The following is a 21,601-nucleotide window of genomic DNA, read 5'->3' as shown; positions in this document are numbered from 1 at the left end:
TTGTGCCACTGCACTCCAGCCTGGGTGACAGAGCTTCTGTTTCAAAAAAAAAAAAAAAAAAAAAAAAAAGAAAAAAGAAAAAAAGAAAAAGAAAGGAGTGGGAAGCAAAGAAACTTCTGCACTCAGTTGTCCACAAGATGTACTGTTTATACAGTTGCAATGAAATTTTCTTTACTCAGGGGTAAATGCATTTTGCATATGTCTATATTTTAAAATTATTTTTGCCCCCATTTTGTCAATTGCTAATGCCAAGCACCTCCTAATTTTATTAATACTCATCAATTTTAACAGTGGAACTGACCAGATACAGGTTATTAAAATATGTTCATTATAAACAATTTTACCTCAGTTTTGTAAAAACTGTAAATACATCAAAAACTGTTACAGTGTCATGAGATTGCAAATATTGCCTTATAAAATTATAAAGAAGTCAAATTGTTTAGTAAAAACTATGAAATATCTTATTTCAATTTTCAATGTATAAAAATATATTTTTTATTGCAACACCGAACAGTTAAGGCCACAACACTTGAGGGAGAAATTGAGATACACATATTTTGAAACAACTTGTTAAAAATATTAGTATAAATAAATATCAAAACTGGTCACACTGATAGAAGCCGAATAAAACATGTTGACTTATATCTTTAAAAGATTACCATCAGAAACTTTCCTTCATAAATTATAATGTTTTTCAAGTATAAATTACAGTACACTTGGTGACTGTGAAAACATAAATATATATTTATAGTATTGTACAGATTTTTGATCTTCTCTCTGTATTTGCTGGTGGAATATTCTGATGATTCTGACTCATGTGGTTCTGGTCAGCATCTTTATTATCGCTTTTTAAAATGATCTGCTCTCCTATGGATTTTATCTCTGAGAGCGGCTCATCGTTATCCTTGACCATCTTTTGATTCATTGAGGGGACCCTTTTGAATAGAAAAATCTAGGAAAAAAACACACACACAAATATTCATTTCCATAAGTGAAACATTCACTTAACAGTATTTAGGGGATATCATTTTCAACAAGTATGAACATGATTTCATCATCTCTTTATGGGTTACCACATGTATTAAGGTGCATTCTTAGCACCTGTATTTTTCCTTTCACCAAAAGGCAGTCAGGATTCCACCCTAAAACCACAAGACCTCTCAGGGTCTAACATTCAACACCATCAACACCTTGGTGATATATTATCTTTTTCTTCAAAGAACAAATTTAATGTTTCACTTTGTTAAGTTTGTAAGAGAAAAAATATATTAAAATTAGAATATTACCTATTGTAACTTTTCAATGTATCCAGGAGGGGTAATTTTCAGGACATGTCTGTGATTCTCAGTGTATGGCAGCTACAGTGAATTTCTATTGTAATATTCTGAAGGAGAACAATGTACCTCCCCACTCCTGTAGATAAGAACTTCTGGCAAAAAGTTAGTGCTGCTTGGCCAGGCGCGGTGGCTCACGCCTGTAATCCCAGCACTTTGGAAGGCCGAGGCGGGCGGATCATGAGGCCAGGAGATCGAGACCGTCATGGCTAACATAGTGAAACCCCGTCTCTACTACAAATACAAAAAAAAAATTAGCCAGAGGTGGTGGCGGGCGCCTGTAGTCCCAGCTACTTGGGAGGCTAAGGCAGGAGAATGGCGTAACCCAGGAGGTGGAGCTTGCAGTGAGCCAAGATCGTGCCACTGTACTCCAGCCTGGGCGACAGAGCCAGACTCTATCTCAAAAAAAAAAAAAAAAAAAAGTTAGTGCTGCCAAACGATGGCTGTGAGCCTGTGTGTGTGGGTCTGAGTAGGCAGTCGAATATGTGGAGCTGCTGCTCAGGGGAGGCTGGGGCTACAGATACGTAGAATATAAGCAAGAGATGAAAGTAGCCCTGATAACCCAGAGATTCCAGGCAGGTAGAAAACAGAATATAAGAAAAGAGACAAAAAGAGCAGAGTGAGAGGCAGGCAGAAGAGGAGCTAGAACTGAGGACCAAGGTTTGTACGTACAAAATCGGGAAAACTAGGCAGCTCTGAAGTCAGGAGAGAAAAATACATCAAGAAGGGAGTGGCCAACAGGGCCACATGCAGAAGAAATAAAGGTGACAAAAGTTTCATTTGATTTAGGCCCTTTGAGAATGTAGCCAGGAAGAAAATAGGATTCTTGAAGAGCGGTAACACAAATAATGGTTTTGACAAGATGCCAAAACAAAAAGCAGGAAACAAAAACCAGGTGAAAATTTGGCTCTTCCAGAAATAAAAATGGTGCTAATGATAATAGCTTACCTCCAGCTTTAAAGAGTGGAGAAACTAGGGCAAAAAGTGGTAATCCAAAAAGTAAGAGTCTAGAAAAAGGATCTATGGATTAAAATGGAAGAACTCCTGTTCCTGCTATGGTGAAGAAATACACAACTTCAAAAGGTGAAGAAATATACAACTTCAAAAAGTCTGCTACTATAAAATACCAAGAAATGCTGATTAAGTATAAAAAATAAAATTTTATAATGTGCAGGCAATCTCCCCAAAAACTAAGGGAAATTCTTGTTGACCAAAAAAGAAAGAAGGAACAGGAAGCCCCAGAGGTGATTAAGAACTGAAATAGCATCTGCTGACTCATAACTTAGACCTTTAACTTTGAAACAATTTGATCTCACAAAATGAGGGGTACCCTACATAATGTGAGGACCTTCTAAGTACTATGCCCTTAATATAAGTCTACCTACAAACATTGTGGTCAACCCTTAAATGAGAAATGAACTTAAAGTGGTCCCTCAGTCACTCCAGAGCTAATAAAGGCTAATGCAAACTCTCTAGAGATGGATTTACTCTGAGGCCTTAAAGGATTTCCACAAAAAAAGTCCCAGTGAAACATGAACTCACAATACAAATTTCAAAACACATATGGAAACAAATCACCATTAGCAAGTCAGCCAAAGCAACACACATGTTTAGACTCTTAAGAATGACATTGGAATTACTAAATACAGAATGTAAACTAAGTGTGCTTAAAGGACTAGAATTAAAAAAAAAAACACACACACACACACACAAAACAAGATACTGATTTTAAAAGACCAGATTGGTTTAAAAAAGAACAAAAATACAACTTGACTTAAAATGTGAAAGATGTTGTCACTGAAATTAAAACTTAATAGGTAGGTTAAATAGCCAAGTAGTCTCAGCTGAAGAGAAACTATGGAATTGATGAAGGCCCTGAAATTACCCAGAATATCACTTGCACATAGAAAATATGAAGGTGATATTAAAAGACATGTACCATAAAATAAAAAGTTTTATATCAGAATTTGAAAGGGGGGAAGAGAAAATATTCAAATATATAATGGATGAGAATTAAAAAAAAAATGACAAATGACATGAATTCTCAGATTCAAGAGTCATAATAAATTCCAAGTAAGTTAAAATTTAAAAATCCATATCTGCTGGGCATGGTGGCTCAAGCCTGTAATTCAAGCACTTTGGGAGGCCAAGGCAGGCAGATCACCTGAGGTCAGGAGTTCGAGACCAGCCTGACCAACATGGAGAAACCCCATCTCTACTAAAAGTACAAAATTAGCCAGGTGTGGTGGCATATGCCTGTAATCCCAGCTACTTGGGAGGCTGAGGCAGGAGAATCGCTTGAACCCGGGAGGCAGAGGTTGTAGTGAGCCAAGATCGCGCCATTGCACCTCCAGCCCGGGCAGCAAGAGTGAAACTCCGTCTCAAAAACAAAACAAACAAACAAAAAAAAATTCCATACTCAAGCATCTCATAGTGAACTGAAAACATCAAAGACAATCTAAAAAGCAGCCATAGAGAATGGTAGGTTATATACAAAGTTATCAGCAATTATACTAAAGCGAAATTATAGACAGCAATAATGGGAGCAGATACTAAGAGAAAGTAACTGTCAACCAGTCACACTATCATTCAAGAACTATGGTAAAATAAAGATATTTTCAAGTGAACAGAAACTAAAAGTTTTAACTATCAACAGACACCTGTGATAGGAAATTCCAAAATATTTCTTCAGGAAGAATAAGAATTCCAGAAAGGACAGCTGAGTAAAAAAGTAGTATAAAAATTACTAAAAACATATGATTTGTGATGTTAAAAAATTTTAAATACTGGGTAACATAACTTCTAAAATAAGAAAGAAGAGGTGATAGGCAAGAATATTCTTCTAAGGTCCTGGCATTATTTGGGAAAAAAGATAGGAATACTGATGAGCTTTAGATTTTAGGTATGCATGTTAAAAATGTCAAAGACAAAATCCAGCTGTATAGGTCATTTACAAGAGACACATGTAAAACATAAGTTAAAGTAAAAGGATGAAAAGAAGATCTTCATTCAAATGCTAACCAAAGGAAAGGTAGTATATTAAAAATATGTGACATCACCTGAAATTCTTCAAGTTTCGGGGCCATAAAAACTCATACTAAGATAGTTACATTATGTGGATCGCCATATGAAAAGTAAAAGGAACAATTCAATACTTTGGTCTTAGCATTAAAAAAGACAATTCATTTCACTTCTGTGTTTTTTTCATGTCGTTGCTTGGTGTTGATTCACTATTTTCTAGGATTTCTAATGAACTGCTCTCTGCATCACCAAGCATGTATCCTACAATTGGATCATTCAGAAATACTAGTTTTAACGAATAGGGAAAAGAAAAGACCTGATGCTCTCAGTGAAACTCTATGAACCCTAAGTTGTGGGGTAATACGAAAAGAGCTCACCCCTGGAGTAGTGGGCAATATCTACACTGCATATTTCCTGAAAAGTTGAGGTAAAGTGAAAAGCCCAGAATGACCTCAACAAAGTTGTAAATGTTTAGATGACCAGTATCCAAATACAGCTACAAAGGTAATAGTAAATGTTAGAGACTTCTGTAAAATACGAATTACTTTAAAAATTAACCTAGTTATAATTACATTCTTTGTACTCAAATGGATATGCTATTTTTTGTTTCAAATTAATCCACATGTTCTATATCTGAATAATTATCTTTAAAGTATACTTGTGAAGCATATGCATTGTTTTAATTTTATATTATCAACTACTTAAAGCTTATATTTAATTTCTTTGTAGTGCTTTAGGCTATATGTTAAGTATACTTACAGGTGATACATTTTATAACACTTGCTTAAAATATTGTATAACTCTTGTGGCAGAAGTTAAAAGGAACAGGATTAAGGAAACTATTCATTCTTCACTTAAGTTTAGATCAGATATCCAGTATTACAGATAGTTATTTATTTTTATTTTTTTAACTGGGTTATATTTTTATTTATTTTTAATTGGCATATTTAGACCATCGGCATTTAAGGTAATTTGCCATTTTATTATTTGTTTTCTATTTGTTTCTTGTGGTTCTTATTCCTCTGGTTTTCTTTTTTTCTTTTTTTTTTCTTTTTTTAAAAATTTATTATTATTATACTTTTAAGTTGTAGGGTACATGTGCATAACGTGCAGGTTTGTTACATATGTATACTTGTGCCATGTTGGTGTGCTGCACCCATCAACTCGTCATTTACATCAGGTATAACTCCCAATGCAATCCCTCCCCCCTCCCCCCTTCCCATGATAGGCCCCGGTGTGTGATGTTCCCCTTCCTGAGTCCAAGTGATCTCATTGTTCAGTTCCCACCTATGAGTGAGAACATGCGGTGTTTGGTTTTCTGTTCTTGTGATAGTTTGCTAAGAATGATGGTTTCCAGCTGCATCCATGTTCCTACAAAGGACACAAACTCATCCTTTTTGATGGCTGCATAGTATTCCATGGTGTATATGTGCCACATTTTCTTAATCCAGTCTGTCACTGATGGACATTTGGGTTGATTCCAAGTCTTTGCTATTGTGAATAGTGCTGCAATAAACATACGTGTGCATGTGTCTTTATAGCAGCATAATTTATAATCCTTTGGGTATATACCCAGTAATGGGATGGCTGGGTCATATGGTACATCTAGTTCTAGATCCTTGAGGAATTGCCATACTGTTTTCCATAATGGTTGAACTAGTTTACAATCCCACCAACAGTGTAAAAGTGTTCCTATTTCTCCACATCCTCTCCAGCACCTGATGTTTCCTGACTTTTTAATGATCGCCATTCTAACTGGTGTGAGATGGTATCTCATTGTGGTTTTGATTTGCATTTCTCTGATGGCCAGTGATGATGAGCATTTTTTCATGTGTCTGTTGGCTGTATGAATGTCTTCTTTTGAGAAATGTCTGTTCATATCCTTTGCCCACTTTTGGATGGGGTTGTTTGTTTTTTTCTTGTAAATTTGTTTGAGTTCTTTGTAGGTTCTGGATATTAGCCCTTTGTCAGATGAGTAGATTGCAAAAATTTTCTCCCATTCTGTAGGTTGCCTGTTCACTCTGATGGTAGTTTCTTTTGCTGTGCAGAAGCTCTTTAGTTTAATGAGATCCCATTTGTCAATTTTGGCTTTTGCTGCCGTTGCTTTTGGTGTTTGAGACATGAAGTCTTTGCCCATGCCTATGTCCTGAATGGCACTACCTAGGTTTTCCTCTAGGATTTTTATGGTATTAGGTCTAACATTTAGGTCTCTAATCCATCTTGAATTAATTTTCGTATAAGGAGTAAGGAAAGGATCCAGTTTCAGCTTTCTACTTCTGGCTAGCCAATTTTCCCAGCACCATTTATTAAATAGGGAATCCTTTCCCCATTTCTTGTTTCTCTCAGGTTTGTCAAAGATCAGATGGCTGTAGATGTGTGGTATTATTTCTGAGGACTCTGTTCTGTTCCATTGGTCTATATCTCTGTTTTGGTATCAGTACCATGCTGTTTTAGTTACTGTAGTCTTGTAGTATAGTTTGAGGTCAGGTAGCGTGATGCCTCCAGCTTTGTTCTTTTGACTTAGGATTGTCTTGGAGATGCGGGCTCTTTTTTGGTTCCATATGAACTTTAAAGCAGTTTTTTCCAATTCTGTGAAGAAACTCATTGGTAGCTTGATGGGGATGGCATTGAATCTATAAATTACCTTGGGCAGTATGGCCATTTTCATGATATTAATTCTTCCTATCCATGAGCATGGTATGTTCTTCCATTTGTTTGTGTCCTCTTTGATTTCACTGAGCAGTGGTTTGTAGTTCTCCTTGAAGAGGTCCTTTACATCCCTTGTAAGTTGGATTCCTAGGTATTTGATTCTCTTTGAAGCAATTGTAAATGGAAGTTCATTCCTGATTTGGCTCTCTGTTTGTCTGTTACTGGTGTATAAGAATGCTTGTGATTTTTGCACATTAATTTTGTATCCTGAGACTTTGCTGAAGTTGCTTATCAGCTTAAGGAGATTTTGGGCTGAGACAATGGGGTTTTCTAAATATACAATCATGTCATCTGCAAACATGGACAATTTGATTTCTTCTTTACCTAACTGAATACCCTTGATTTCTTTCTCTTGCCTAATTGCCCTAGCCAGAACTTCCAACACTATGTTGAATGGGAGTGGTGAGAGAGGGCATCCCTGTCTTGTGCCAGTTTTCAAAGGGAATTTTTCCAGTTTTTGTCCATTCAGTATGATATTGGCTGTGGGTTTGTCGTAAATAGCTTTTATTATTTTGAGATACGTTCCATCAATACCGAATTTATTGAGCGTTTTTAGCATGAAGGGCTGTTGAATTTTGTCAAAAGCCTTTTCTGCATCTATTGAGATAATCATGTGGTTCTTGTCTTTGGTTCTGTTTATATGCTGGATTATGTTTATTGATTTGCGAATGTTGAACCAGCCTTGCATCCCAGGGATGAAGCCCACTTGATCATGGTGGATAAGCTTTTTGATGTGTTGCTGAATCCGGTTTGCCAGTATTTTATTGAGGATTTTTGCATCGATGTTCATCAGGGATATTGGTCTAAAATTCTCTTTTTTTGTTGTGTCTCTGCCAGGCTTTGGTATCAGGATGATGTTGGCCTCATAAAATGAGTTAGGGAGGATTCCCTCTTTTTCTATTGATTGGAATAGTTTCAGAAGGAATGGTACCAACTCCTCCTTGTACCTCTGGTAGAATTCAGCTGTGAATCCATCTGGTCCTGGACTTTTTTTGGTTGGTAGGCTATTAATTATTGCCTCAATTTCAGAGCCTGCTATTGGTCTATTCAGGGATTCAACTTCTTCCTGGTTTAGTCTTGGAAGAGTGTAAGTGTCCAGGAAATTATCCATTTCTTCTAGATTTCCAGTTTATTTGCATAGAGGTGTTTATAGTATTCTCTGATGGTAGTTTGTATTTCTGTGGGGTCGGTGGTGATATCCCCTTTATCATTTTTAATTGCGTCAATTTGATTCTTCTCTCTTTTCTTCTTTATTAGTCTTGCTAGTGGTCTGTCAATTTTGTTGATCTTTTCAAAAAACCAACTCCTGGATTCATTGATTTTTTGGAGGGTTTTTTGTGTCTCTATCTCTTTAGTTCTGCTCTCATCTTAGTTATTTCTTGCCTTCTGCTAGCTTTCAAATGTGTTTGCTCTTGCTTCTCTAGTTCTTTTAATTGCGATGTTAGAGTGTCAATTTTAGATCTTTCCTGCTTTCTCTTGTGGGCATTTAGTGCTATAAATTTCCCTCTACACACTGCTTTAAATGTGTCCCAGAGATTCTGGTATGTTGTATCTTTGTTCTCATTGGTTTCAAAGAACATCTTTATTTCTGCCTTCATTTCGTGATGTACCCAGTAGTCATTCAGGAGCAGGTTGTTCAGTTTCCATGTACTTGAGCGGTTTTGATTGAGATTCTTAGTCCTGAGTTCTAGTTTGATTGCAATGTGGTCTGAGAGACAGTTTGTTATAATTTCTGTTCTTGTACATTTGCTGAGGAGTGCTTTACTTCCAATTATGTGGTCAATTTTGGAGTAAGTACGATGTGGTGCTGAGAAGAATGTATATTCTGTTGATTTGGGGTGGAGAGTTCTATAGATGTCTATTCGGTCTGCTTGCTGCAGAGATGAGTTCAATTCCTGGATATCCTTGTTAACTTTCTGTCTTGTTGATCTGTCTAATGTTGACAGTGGAGTGTTGAAGTCTCCCATTATTATTGTATGGGAGTCTAAGTCTCTTTGTAAGTCTCTAAGGACTTGCTTTATGAATCTGGGTGCTCCTGTATTGGGTGCATATATATTTAGGAGAGTTAGCTCTTCCTGTTGAATTGATCCCTTTACCATTATGTAATGGCCTTCTTTGTCTCTTTTGATCTTTGATGGTTTAAAGTCTGTTTTATCAGAGACTAGTATTGCAACCCCCGCTTTTTTTTGTTCTCCATTTGCTTGGTAAACCTTCCTCCATCCCTTTATTTTGAGCCTATGTATGTCTCTGTGTGTGAGATGGGTCTCCTGAATACAGCAGACTGATGGGTCTTAACTCTTTATCCAGTTTGCCAGTCTGTGTCTTTTAATTGGAGCATTTAGTCCATTTATATTTAAGGTTAAGATTGTTATGTGTGAACTTGATCCTGCCATTATCATATTAACTGGTTATTTTGCTCGTTAGTTGATGCAGTTTCTTCCTAGCCTAAATGGTCTTTACATTTTGGCATGTTTTTGCAATGGCTGGCACCAGTTGTTCCTTTCCATGTTTAGTGCTTCCTTCAGGGTCTCTTGTAAGGCAGACCTAGTGGTGACAAAATCTCTAAGCATTTGCTTATCTGTAAAGGATTTTATTTCTCCTTCACTTATGAAACTTAGTTTGGCTGGACATGAAATTCTGGGTTGAAAATTCTTTTCTTTAAGAATGTTGAATATTGGCCCCCACTCTCTTCTGGCTTGTAGAGTTTCTGCTGAGAGATCTGCTGTAAGTCTGATGGGCTTCCCTTTGTGGGTATCCCGACCTTTCTCTCTGGCTGCCCTTAAGATTTTTTCCTTCATTTCAACTTTGGTGAATCTGGCAATTATGTGTCTTGGAGTTGCTCTTCTCGAGGATTATCTTTGTGGCGTTCTCTGTATTTCCTGGATTTGAATGTTGGCCTGCCCTACTAGGTTGGGGAAGTTCTCCTGGATGATATCTTGAAGAGTGTTTTCCAACTTGGTTCCATTTTCCCCCTCACTTTCAGGCACCCCAATCAGACGTAGATTTGGTCTTTTTACATAACCCCATACTTCTTGCAGGCTTTGTTCATTTCTTTTTCTTCTTTTTTCTTTTGGTTTCTCTTCTCGCTTCATTTCATTCATTTGATCCTCAATCGCTGATACTCTTTCTTCCAGTTGATCGAGTCGGTTACTGAAGCTTGTGCATTTGTCACGTATTTCTCGTGTCATGGTTTTCATCTCTTTCATTTCGTTTAGGACCTTCTCTGCATTAATTACTCTAGCCATCAATTCTTCCACTTTTTTTTCAAGATTTTTAGTTTCTTTGCGCTGGGTACGTAATTCCTCCTTTAGCTCTGAGAAATTTGATGGACTGAAGCCTTCTTCTCTCATCTCGTCAAAGTCATTCTCCGTCCAGCTTTGATCCGTTGCTGGCGATGAGCTGCGCTCCTTTGCCGGGGGAGATGCGCTCTTATTTTTTGAATTTCCAGCTTTTCTGCCCTGCTTTTTCCCCATCTTTGTGGTTTTATCTGCCTCTGGTCTTTGATGATGGTGATGTACTGATGGGGTTTTGGTGTAGGTGTCCTTCCTGTTTGATAGTTTTCCTTCTTACAGTCAGGACCCTCAGCTGTAGGTCTGTTGGAGATTGCTTGAGGTCCACTCCAGACCCTGTTTGCCTGGGTATCAGCAGCAGAGGCTGCAGAAGATAGAATACTTCTGAACAGCGAGTGTACCTGTCTGATTCTTGCTTTGGAAGCTTCCTCTCAGGGGTGTACTCCACCCTGTGAGGTGTGGGGTGTCAGACTGCCCCTAGTGGGGAATGTCTCCCAGTTAGGCTACTCAGGGGTCAGGGACCCACTTGAGCAGGGAGTCTGTCCCTTCTCAGATCTCAACCTCGGTGTTGGGAGATCCACTGCTCTCTTCAAAGCTGTCAGACAGAGTCGTTTGCGTCTGCAGAGGTTTCTGCTGCGTTTGTTATTGTTTACTGTGCCCTGTCTCCAGAGGTGGAGTCTATAGAGACAGGCAGGTTTCCTTGAGCTGCTGTGAGCTCCACCCAGTTCGAGCTTCCCAGAAGCTTTGTTTACCTACTTAAGCCTCAGCAATGGCGGGCGCCCCTCCCCCAGCCTCGCTGCTGCCTTGCCGGTAGATCACAGACTGCTGTGCTAGCAATGAGGGAGGCTCCGTGCGTGTGGGACCCTCCCGGCCAGGTGTGGGATATGATCTCCTGGTGTGCCTGTTTGCTTAAAGCGCAGTATTGGGGTGGGAGTTACCCGATTTTCCAGGTGTTGTGTGTCTCAGTTCCCCTGGCTAGGAAAAGGGATTCCCTTCCCCCTTGCGCTTCCCAGGTGAGGCAATGCCTCGCCCTGCTTCAGCTCTCGCTGGTCGGGCTGCAGCAGCTGACCAGCACCGATCGTCCGGCACTACCTCAGTTGAAAATGCAGAAATCACGGGTCTTCTGTGTCGCTCGCGCTGGGAGTTGGAGACTGAAGCTGTTCCTATTCGGCCATCTTGCTCCGCCCAGATAGTTATTTTTTTATGAGAACACAGTAAAATGCATACTGCGGCGTGATGGTGTGGAAACAATGTGGGAGTCGTACTACAGAAACACAGATGATTTGGGTCTAGATTATATAGATCGCAAGGGCAATCACAGTTGCTTCTATTCTACAGCACCTGTTCTCTGACACTAATAGGTAGGCTTGGGAAAGGACTTCTCTTCAGTGTTTACGGTAAGAGACTCAGGTCTGGGCCCTCAGGGGTAAATAACTGGGTGGCCATTGTAGCTTTAGGCCAGCCCAGTAGTCCCAACTTGGTTGGGCAATGGAATCTGGCAGTGTGCACTAGAGATACAAATTGGAATTTGGGGCAAAATCTTGATTTAATAATACTGATTCAATAAAGAGAGAAAAGGTAGTAAAAAGGCTGCTTAAATTCCTTAACACCAGCTGGGTACGGTGGCTCATGCTGTAATCCCAGCACTTTGGGAGGCCGAGGTGGGAGGATCACCTGAGGTCAGGAGTTCGAGATTCGCCTAGCCAATATGGCGAAACCCCATCTCTACTAAAAATACAACAATTAGCCAGGCGTAGTAGCACGCGACTATAATCCCAGCTACTCGGGAGGCTGAGACAGGAGAATCACTTCAACCTGGGAGGTGGTGATTGCAATGAGCCGAGATCGCGCCATTGCACTCTATCCTGGACAACAAGAGTGAAACTCTGTCTCAAAAAAAAAAAAAAAAAAAAAAAATCCTTAACAATGACACATAAGTAGCCATGAATAATGCAAATATTTGTATGTGAAGAAGCTGTGGTGGTTATATATAAGAACAGATAAGTCTGTATCACATATTTCATAGCTTGTTATGAGGATCATATGACAGTAAAAATTATAACATATATGTAAACTTACATGTAAGCTTATAATTACTCAATTATGGCATACACACACATATATATTTATGCATGTATGTATGTATGTTATCAAACATGCTCATACCTTTTGGGTTTTCATTGTATTCACAAATGGCCCATTCCTCCAGGTTGGCTTTTTCTTTCTATAAACAGTAACAAAGCAATATAACAAAAACCATTTCTGTGCTGTTCTAGAAAACTTATTCTGAATCTTTAAGCAGGTTCCAGAGTCCGCCTCTAGCTAACGACATAAACATGTGACAATTACTTCACTTTGCTGAGCTCTTGTAAAGCGAGGGGTCTTAGATGCTGACTGATTCCAAATGTCCTCCTGGCTTAAAATTGTGTGATTAAAAGCACTGTATGACTCAAGAATTCTCCTCAAAGAAGATTCATGAATGCTAATTGGCATATGACTCGTCTCAACATTTTACAGTGTCAAATTGGTATTTAATGATTGCTGTGTTAAATAATCTTAGGGACCACCCTAAACTGAACTCATAAATGTTTCCTATAAACAGAATCATTTTCTTCTTCTGAAAGAAAACAGTAACTGCTAGAATATTTTTTTTTTCTTAGTGAGAGAAAGGAGTCTCGGATAAAGAAGGAACCAAGGAGAAGAATGACCTTTAGCACAATGCCAATTTGTAAATTAAACATGTATGCACACATGTTTCACGAATACACATTCAAATAAAACGACAAAAATGTTTCAGTGGTTGTCTATGTTAGGGAAAAAGGGGAAGGGGAATGGAGCTAAAAGAGAATACATTTACATGAGAAGAGCCTTGCACAGACCAATGATGACAGTGTTTCATCAACTAGAAGGTATGACTAACTCAGTGTTCTGCATGAGAGGCTAAAAAAATGAAAACAAAAATGAATGAGTACAATGTCATTCAGTTTTGGTTGCGGAATTCCATACTTCTGAAGTTAATCCAGAGTAATGTTAGCAAATAAATGATTTCAAACCTACCAACTATCTCCTAGCAAGGTCACTCTTGGTCAAAACTCACAATGGAAGAGATTATGTTTTGGGCATCTCTAGCTCCACTTTCAGGGTGATTTTTGCTTCCTTAGTGATATCTTCTCCTATTCCTTCTATACATACTTTTGTCTAGGCTGCACCTTTGAAGAACTGATCACAACTTCAAATACTGCTATCACCAACTTTCATTCATTCACACATGAAAACATACACAAGTGTGCATACACATACACACCAATTTCTGCCACCAGTGCCAGGGCTCCTAACTTTGCACTTTCAACATTTCAAGGACTGAGTGTTGAACTTCTTGGTTAATTTCCCAATACTGTACTATCCTGGCCCATACCACTCTACTTCCACTTATGCAGGAGGCAGAATGCTACCACACAGCATTCTAGAAAGTGTGCTAGAGACAAAGTTTGCTTAATTCACAAATAAGACAAAGCCTTTCTCCTATGGCACATGAATGAAGATATTCATGGAAGTATTTCTGATCCCAAAGGCAACTGGGATCTGTCCTCTGCAGAAACTAGAGAACCCGTATGTTTTCTCCCAGGATGTCAGGATTTAAGCACCTAGCATCATACCTTTTCAATGGTTTCAGCTGAGCTATCATCACTGGTTCTTTCTGCTCCTTCTGTTTTACTGTGGGAACCTGTAGGAACACTTTCATCATCTCCCACAATTTTCTTCTTGCTTTCCAGATTTTCAGCATTAATTTCCTCATCCACATCTTCCAGTTGTAGTTCCTCAGTTTTAGAAAATTCATCATCCTGTGACAAAATTAACCATCAGAGAAGAGTAAGACTTTCTTTTTAAAGAACTAGGGATTTGATATTGCTGTCATAATTTGTGTCATCTAAAAAAACCATAAAAATATTAATTCAAATATTGAAGCCAAAGAACACTGCATAATCTATCCTGAATATCAAGTTACTATATTAACAAGGATTTTACGCATGCCACTCTATTTCAATGACTAGGATTTCCAAAATTCTTATTAGCACCCATGCCAAGGTTGCAATGGAAAAAAAATTAAATAGTCTTTCTTGGTTGTCTCAGAGTGCTTTTAACCTTGAGAAAAGTTTAAAAAGCTTTCTGTCTACTGTAGCATTATAACATAATTCATATCTATATATTACGTTCATTTTCCAAAATATAGGGATTTAGAATCACTTCAGAAGAACAATTCACTGATAGTCATGAGGAAGGTAAGTATAATTATTTACATTCCAGGATAAAAGACAAAGGAACATAGATAGTTTAAATGGTTTGCTCATGGTTATTAAAAACAGAAGGAAAACCAGACAGAGGCAGAAATTGTTCTATCTGGCTACTGGCCAGCTAATCCAAATGATAAAAGAAGCTGTCTATGGATTTGATAGACTGATAGTAAATCATGGAATGCTTATTAAATATAGGCAGAAAATATTAGTTTTAACCTTTATTCAACACTGAAATTTTTTTTTTAACTTTCAAATTTTGGGTGAAATACTCTTATTGTCATTAAGATATTAGGTTTCTCATTAGATTTCCCCCCCATACTTTTCATTTACACACTTAAATTATAACTTTATTTATAGTCTATTATAACTGTTTCCAAAATATGTGAAGCAGTAATCAGTGCCATTTACTCCTTCAAATAACATTTGTACAAAGTTCACCTCGGCAATATTTGCTTCAGACCATATCCCCTTCAACGCTGTAATTAGCTTTCGGTGGTCAGCTTTCTAGTGGCTGTTTGGCTAAGGATAAAGCCTGATTGATACTTGACAGAATCATGGTTGGAAAACAATGCCTCTAAAATTTATCTCACCTTTCTTCTGGTAAAAATATAAAATGCGAAAATCCAGGCTAGGAATAGGATGTTTACATAGTACACCTTAGTAATAAACATTAGTGTCATCCTCAGGCCAATTTGCAAAGGCGTGGCCTAATAGCATTCCCACTGAGGACAGGAAGTCCTAAGTAAGTGAAGCTTTGAGATTTTAAAAAGAGTTTCAGAAGTTACTCAGGAAGAACTAGATTTAGGTTAATCCAAGGTCATGGGGCAATGTATGCAAGAGAGGAATGTGGGAGAAAGGAACATGGTACCAGGGCAGACAGCTATTTCAAATGATGATTGATTAGACTGCGTAGGGTTAACACGAGGTAGTTACTATTTACTTTTAAGCTTTGTTTTTGTCTGCATGATTCCAACCGCCCGTTTTTTGTTTTTGTTTGAGACAGGGTCTCGCTCTGTCACCCAGGCTGGAGTGCAGTGGCACAATCTTGGCTCACTGCAACCTCCACCTCCCGGGTCCAAGTGATTCTCCTGCCTCAGCCTCCCGAGTAGCTGGGATTACAGGCACCCACAACCACACCCAGCTAATTTTTGTATTTTTAGTAAAGACGGGGTTTCGTCATGTTGGCCAGGCTGGTCTCAAACTCCTGACTTCAGGTGATCCTCCTGCCTCGGCCTCCCAAAGTGCTAGGATTACAGGCGTGAGCCACCATGCCTGGCCTGATTTTCCCCTTTGAGTGACTTGTATTGTGTATCATGCCTAGCCAGGTATACATTATGGGTAGCTAAAATTATCAGAAGCAACTTCACTTTGAAAGGGAATGGGAAGATTACTAGATTTAAGACTTATGACTGATAGTTGTCTTCATAAATATACGTAAACGAAAGGTTAACTAAAAAGAACAGTGCTCCTGAGACAAAGGATTTCAGATTATGCCCCTCTTTTCACAGAGGGAGGGATCAGTGAGCTGTGTTCCCAGCATAATCCTCAATTACTTGGAAAGCTTGGCTAACCTAGCATCTGGGTAAACTCCAATCAGGCTTGTTAACTGAGGTATTCAATTAACCACAGGATAATATCATGCTATTATAAAAAGACACTTGGGAGTTTTACCTTATTTTAGAAATAAGTAAAACACTCATAACAAACTACAATTTTACTCATTAACTTTACGAAATCTATAAAATGAAGAACTTTTGGAACTATATCATTTTCTAAATTTGAGAAAGCTATTAGAAAATGACATTTTTACTAGAAATCACATAGCACTCACACTAAGCACATTTAAAATTATTCTAAACACATCTGGACGACTACTTGAAATCACAGAAAGCACTTACCTTTAAACTGAAACAATTTGGGAGTGACTGGCAGAATACTGTCATTTTATAAAAAGAAAGGGTAAAGTTTAAGTACATTCTTGGCACTAGAACCATATAAGACATAAACAGGTAGTCTGAAATGGTCAGTATGCATCTGTGTCTTGTGTTAGGATCACGGTAAAGAAGTGAATGGGCCTGACCTCTCACAAAAGGACCCTTTGTTTCATTGGACAGGCATGGCACAGTCAGGTGCAGACTCTGGTCTGGTCCAAGGTGACACTTTTCATATTTCTTAAGGAACAGATCAAGAGAGCAAAGGTTCCTACTGAGGTTTCCCTTTACTTAAGAACACAATTACTTTGCATGCTTTAAGAAGGAGAGATCGCTGGGATGGGGGCTGGGGGGTGGGGCTGGGAGTGGGAAATGACTGAAGGGGGTTACAGTGGAGCTTCTGGGGGAGCTGGTACTGTTTTTTCACTTGATTTGGATGCTGATCAGTTTGTGATGGGTGTGTTGACTTTGTGAAAAATACATTGAGCAATACATGTATGAGACAGGTACTTTTGTCTGTGGGTATTATAATTTTTTTTAAGTAATAAAACAAACCAGAACTATAAAGTATAAAATTTTGTGTTATAATTCAGAATTTCTGGTATGCTTCAATGTCATATAGGGTAGAAAATGTTTCCCAGATAGGTTAATATAGCATAAAACTTTGTATTTAAGTTATATCAGGTAGAAAAACCAAAATTTCAAGCTTTTTTTTTTTTTTTAGGACAGGAAAAGTTAACATTTAAGTTCATGTTTTAACTACACTGAAAATCATGGAAGCAGTAGTATGGGGTGGGAAGGGCATTAAATACAAAGCCCTAAGCACTGCTTTCTAAGCCTTAATCTAATCACTCATGGCCTGAGCATGGCACCCAGTGAATGTATTTTATAGTCTACCTGTAAAATGGAAAAATAACATTAGCAATACCTACCTCAGAGGGTTTGTGTAAAGATTAAAAAGATTACAGAGAAAAGTAACACATGAGCAAATACTAAATATTTGTATGTAAGTATAAATAATTTTGTAAAGGCCCCTCCATAAAAAGTAAGATAGAATTCTCAGTGTGCGACTGTCGAAAAACAAAAAGTTTGGACTTCTTTTTCCCCATAATGTCCCAGATCTTATCACTGGAAAATAGTTCATTTAAAATATCCACTTATTTGTTTTTGTGTCCTCTATACATCCTTTTATTGTGAGCCAGGAGCCCAGCATCAAGGCCAGTGAGGGAAGCAGCCACGGGAACTGGGGAGAGGGGGGCCAGCCTCAGCTCAGCTTCAGGTCAGTGTTGCCACAGAGTTCGATGCTCCCAGACCCAGGCTTTCCAAAAGTCCAAGAAACATTATTATTGAGATGGGGCCTCACTCTGTCACTCAAGCTGGAGTGCAGTGGCACAATCACAGCTCACTACAGCCTTGATCTTCAGGGCTCAAGCGATCTTCCCACCTCAGCCTCCTGAGTAGCTGGGACTACAGGGCGCACGCCACCATGCCTAACTAATCTTTTAATTTTTTGTAGAGACAAGTTTTTATCATCTTGCCCAGGCTGGTCTTGAACTCCTGGTCTCAAGCAATCCTCTGGCCTCAGCCTCCCAAAGTTCTGGGATTACAGGTGTGAGCCACCATGCCTGGCTGAGAAACATTTTTTAAATGTAAAATCTCCTGACATTTCAATGTTGGCAACCAATATGATTAAAAAAAAAAAAAAAATTACTGCACCAAACAAAGTAAGTCTCCAGGCCAGATTGCACCCATGGGCTGCCAGTTGTGACCCACAAATTCTTGGCCGATACTACTACTTTATAATCTCTTAAACTCTTCCTTCTTTCTAGGCACCACTCCCTTGTGTCATTCCTAATCCTGTATTCTTACCACTGAATACATTCCAGTTTGACTCTGATAGGCAGGCCTACACAAATAAATGTTCAGAGTATAGAATATCTTGCTGGTAGGCATTTTTATTCTCATTTTCAGATTTATGCTTTACTATTTCTCCTCTTTTTCTGTAGAAGATTTTCTTGCTGTCCATAAACAAACGCATGATCCACAACTATACCTTATGTGCTAATTATTTTTATTTTGATAACAAGGTGAGGACACAGAGGGAAATGTTCAGTGACAGAAAACAAACCTACATTTTAGGCTAACCACATGAGTGTGATCAGCATTTCAATACACTTTAAATATTTAGGGGCATTTATTGACTAATGTATGGTGTGTAATAGTTTCACTCCACCTTATACTTAAGCATTATCATTATTGCAATCTACTTTATTCCCACAGATCTATTTCTAAGCCAATTTATATTTTGCTATTATGTTACATTTAAACAAAAGTCAGGTTCACAGGACTAAACTCATGCAAATCAGTTAGTGACCTGGAGATTCATGAGTGTAGCTTTGCACCTACCTTTGTGTGACCACAGAGTATAATTAGAGTGATACAGGTTACCATTTGCTGAGTGCCTATGTTTCTCGTGTTAGGTAATTTAATCATCAAAAGTCCCTTCCTTTATCAAACGAGGGAAATAAGACTCAGAAAGGTCAAATAACAACCACCACCACCACTACCACAACTTTTCTAGGGGTCCACACAGCTAATCAGTGGAGGGCTAGGATTTTAACTCAGTTCTACTGGACTTTGGAGGCCATGTTTCCAAACCTCCCCATTTGAGGATAATAATGGCTGTTCTCACAGATCTTTTTTTTCTCTGTCTCACTAACGTTTAAAGCATTGCAGATTTTTCTTTTGGTTCATAAGCTCACATCAATAACACTCTATTCTTAAGTATATATTAATTATGAACAAAATTTATCATCTTTTCCCCAGAGTACCAAAGTCTCTGGAAAACACATCTCCCTTCCTAAATTGAGAAATATGCTTTAAAAAATTAAATATCTTAAAAATTAAATATCTCTATCTGATATTTAATTTTCACAGCTCTGATTCTGTTTCTCTGCAGAGCAGATTTCCTGGAGCTCATTCTTTCCTGGCAATGTGGGTTCTGCCCCTGGGCCTCTACTAGGCTGCCTCTGAGAGGCTCTCTCTGCAGCTACTAGCACTCCTTCCTCTCTGAAACCCCTTCTTTGGCTTGGGTGGCATCTCTCTTTCCTAGTAAGTGTGCTCCCACACCTCCTCAGACTTCACTTTTTCAACCTCTCCCTTACCTACTGATATTTCTCTGAATTCTGTCTTCAATTCTCCTCCATTCACACTAGGAACACTTCCTTTCAGTCAAATCCAATTTTAACTACATCTACGAGCTGTCGATACTCAGCAGTCTCCGTGAGCTCCAGGTCCATACATGTATCTGCCTCCTGAACATCTCCTACAGACAATCTAAATTCAACAGTAAAAAACTGCCTCCCAAACCTGCTTCTGCTCCCTTATTCTCAATCTTGCTGAATAACACTCTTTCTACTCAGTTCTCCAGGTCAGAAACAAGACAAGCTTGGCTTTTTCTTCTTCCATGGTCACATGTTATTTTTGCTATGTAAGTGTCTAGCAAGTTTCTCTATAGTGACATAGCAGAAGACATGTCAGTTGCACTCACCTGGAGTGCTGCTATTCAGCAGCAGCAGCAGAAGTTTGTGTGGTAGGTGATCCTTTGCAGCTTACCTTAAAGTCTTTTTTAGCCAGAGTCCTCATTAGGAAACGTAACTCAATGGATTCTATACATACTACTCACACTTCCCTCAATAATGATCAGTGATAAACTACTATAAAAGCCTGAACAACCAGCAGATGGGAACAAGAAAGAAGGAACCAGTTATTTTAATCTATGTAACCAAGTGTTAATTCATGAGGGACAAAGTGGTCTCATTCTTAAGCTTCCTTTTTTTTTTTTTTTCTCCTGAGATATATAAAATTTACAAACATGTAAATCACTTCTGTCAATGAAAGCCTGGCTAGACCTGGGTCTTTTGTACCCCAACGCACCCCTAACCCACAATACACTCCTCTCCATAAAGTTTTTAAGGGTACTAGACCTGCCACATGTGATTAAATAAATGTTTGCCCAACAGTGGGCATAGAAAGTTAGTGTGTGCTTAGTAGTTTAGGATAACTGCTTACTTCAGTATAACTACTAGTTAGTTTGAATGTGGGGTCACTTTGGTGACGACACTCAAGATTTTTTATTGAGGAAAAAGGAACTGCAGAAAATCTGGGTGTGACAGAGCTCTAGCTGGTAATGAACAACTGCCGTTCCTACAGAATCCCTTAGGTCACTCATTCTCATTCTATAATTTTCCAGATGAAGAAATTGAGGACTGCTAAGCTAAGAGACTAGCCCAGGTTCAGACAGCTCAAAAGTGCAAAACCAGAAGAAGGGCTTTGGTCTCAAAGTGACTAGGGAGGCCAGTGCTCTCCGCAAGAAAACAATGCTTGCACGAACTACCACTTCTAAAGAGCACAAAACGTTTTTGGTCAGGGAAATGTGAAGAAATGCTATTTAAACATGGACATACAGACCAGGTTTAATACTGAGATGGGCGTATTTTAGAACGTTGTTTCAGTATTACTGGCTGATTATCTCTTCAATAGAAGATGAATGCCCATAGCTATTACATTAATAACTTGAGTTTAAGAGTTTCTCATTTCCCTGGAGGTTTTTTTCTTTATGAACTCTGTGTCATCCATCTTATTTAATCATTTTAAGTCTACTTTTTAAATAATCATGTTCGGCATATATATTTTTATCATAGTATTAATTCTTTTCTACTAACCCTTAATGAATGCGGTTGAATTTAGTAAAGCACTGCAATGCCAAATCAGTACATTTGGTTAGTTAGGGGAAGCTGCCAGAGATCCTTGCAGCTAAGGTAAAATTTGTAATTGCTCCTAGGAAATACTTTACTTAATATGATTCTAGACTTTTCCTCATGTTCTTTCTCACCCAGAGAATCAAATGTGCAAAGAATTCAACTACATAAAATTCACAGGAAGTTTGTCATCAAAATCCTCCTTAATAAAACTAAGTATAAGAAATATCTCATGTCCAGGATATAAAAGGGACTATGAAA

General features: G+C 38.4%; 1 protein-coding gene across 1 annotated transcript in view; it reads right to left on the bottom strand.

The window, feature by feature from the left end:
- Positions 1 to 368: 368 nt before the first annotated feature.
- Positions 369 to 21,601, bottom strand: part of LOC139356369 (X-linked retinitis pigmentosa GTPase regulator-like) — a 72,532-nt gene continuing 51,299 nt past the window's right edge. Inside the window, 5 exon segments of the mRNA XM_071070190.1 lie at positions 369 to 952; position 2,951; positions 4,526 to 4,616; positions 12,521 to 12,578; positions 14,011 to 14,196. Coding sequence (XP_070926291.1) covers positions 746 to 952; position 2,951; positions 4,526 to 4,616; positions 12,521 to 12,578; positions 14,011 to 14,196 — 543 coding nt within the window. The 3' untranslated portion in view covers positions 369 to 745.

Source organism: Macaca nemestrina, chromosome 9 (assembly GCF_043159975.1).
Source record: "Macaca nemestrina isolate mMacNem1 chromosome 9, mMacNem.hap1, whole genome shotgun sequence".
In the NCBI taxonomy this organism is placed as follows: domain Eukaryota; kingdom Metazoa; phylum Chordata; class Mammalia; order Primates; family Cercopithecidae; genus Macaca; species Macaca nemestrina.
Note: the sequence above shows the minus strand (reverse complement) of the source record. Positions and strands in the feature narration are given on the sequence as shown.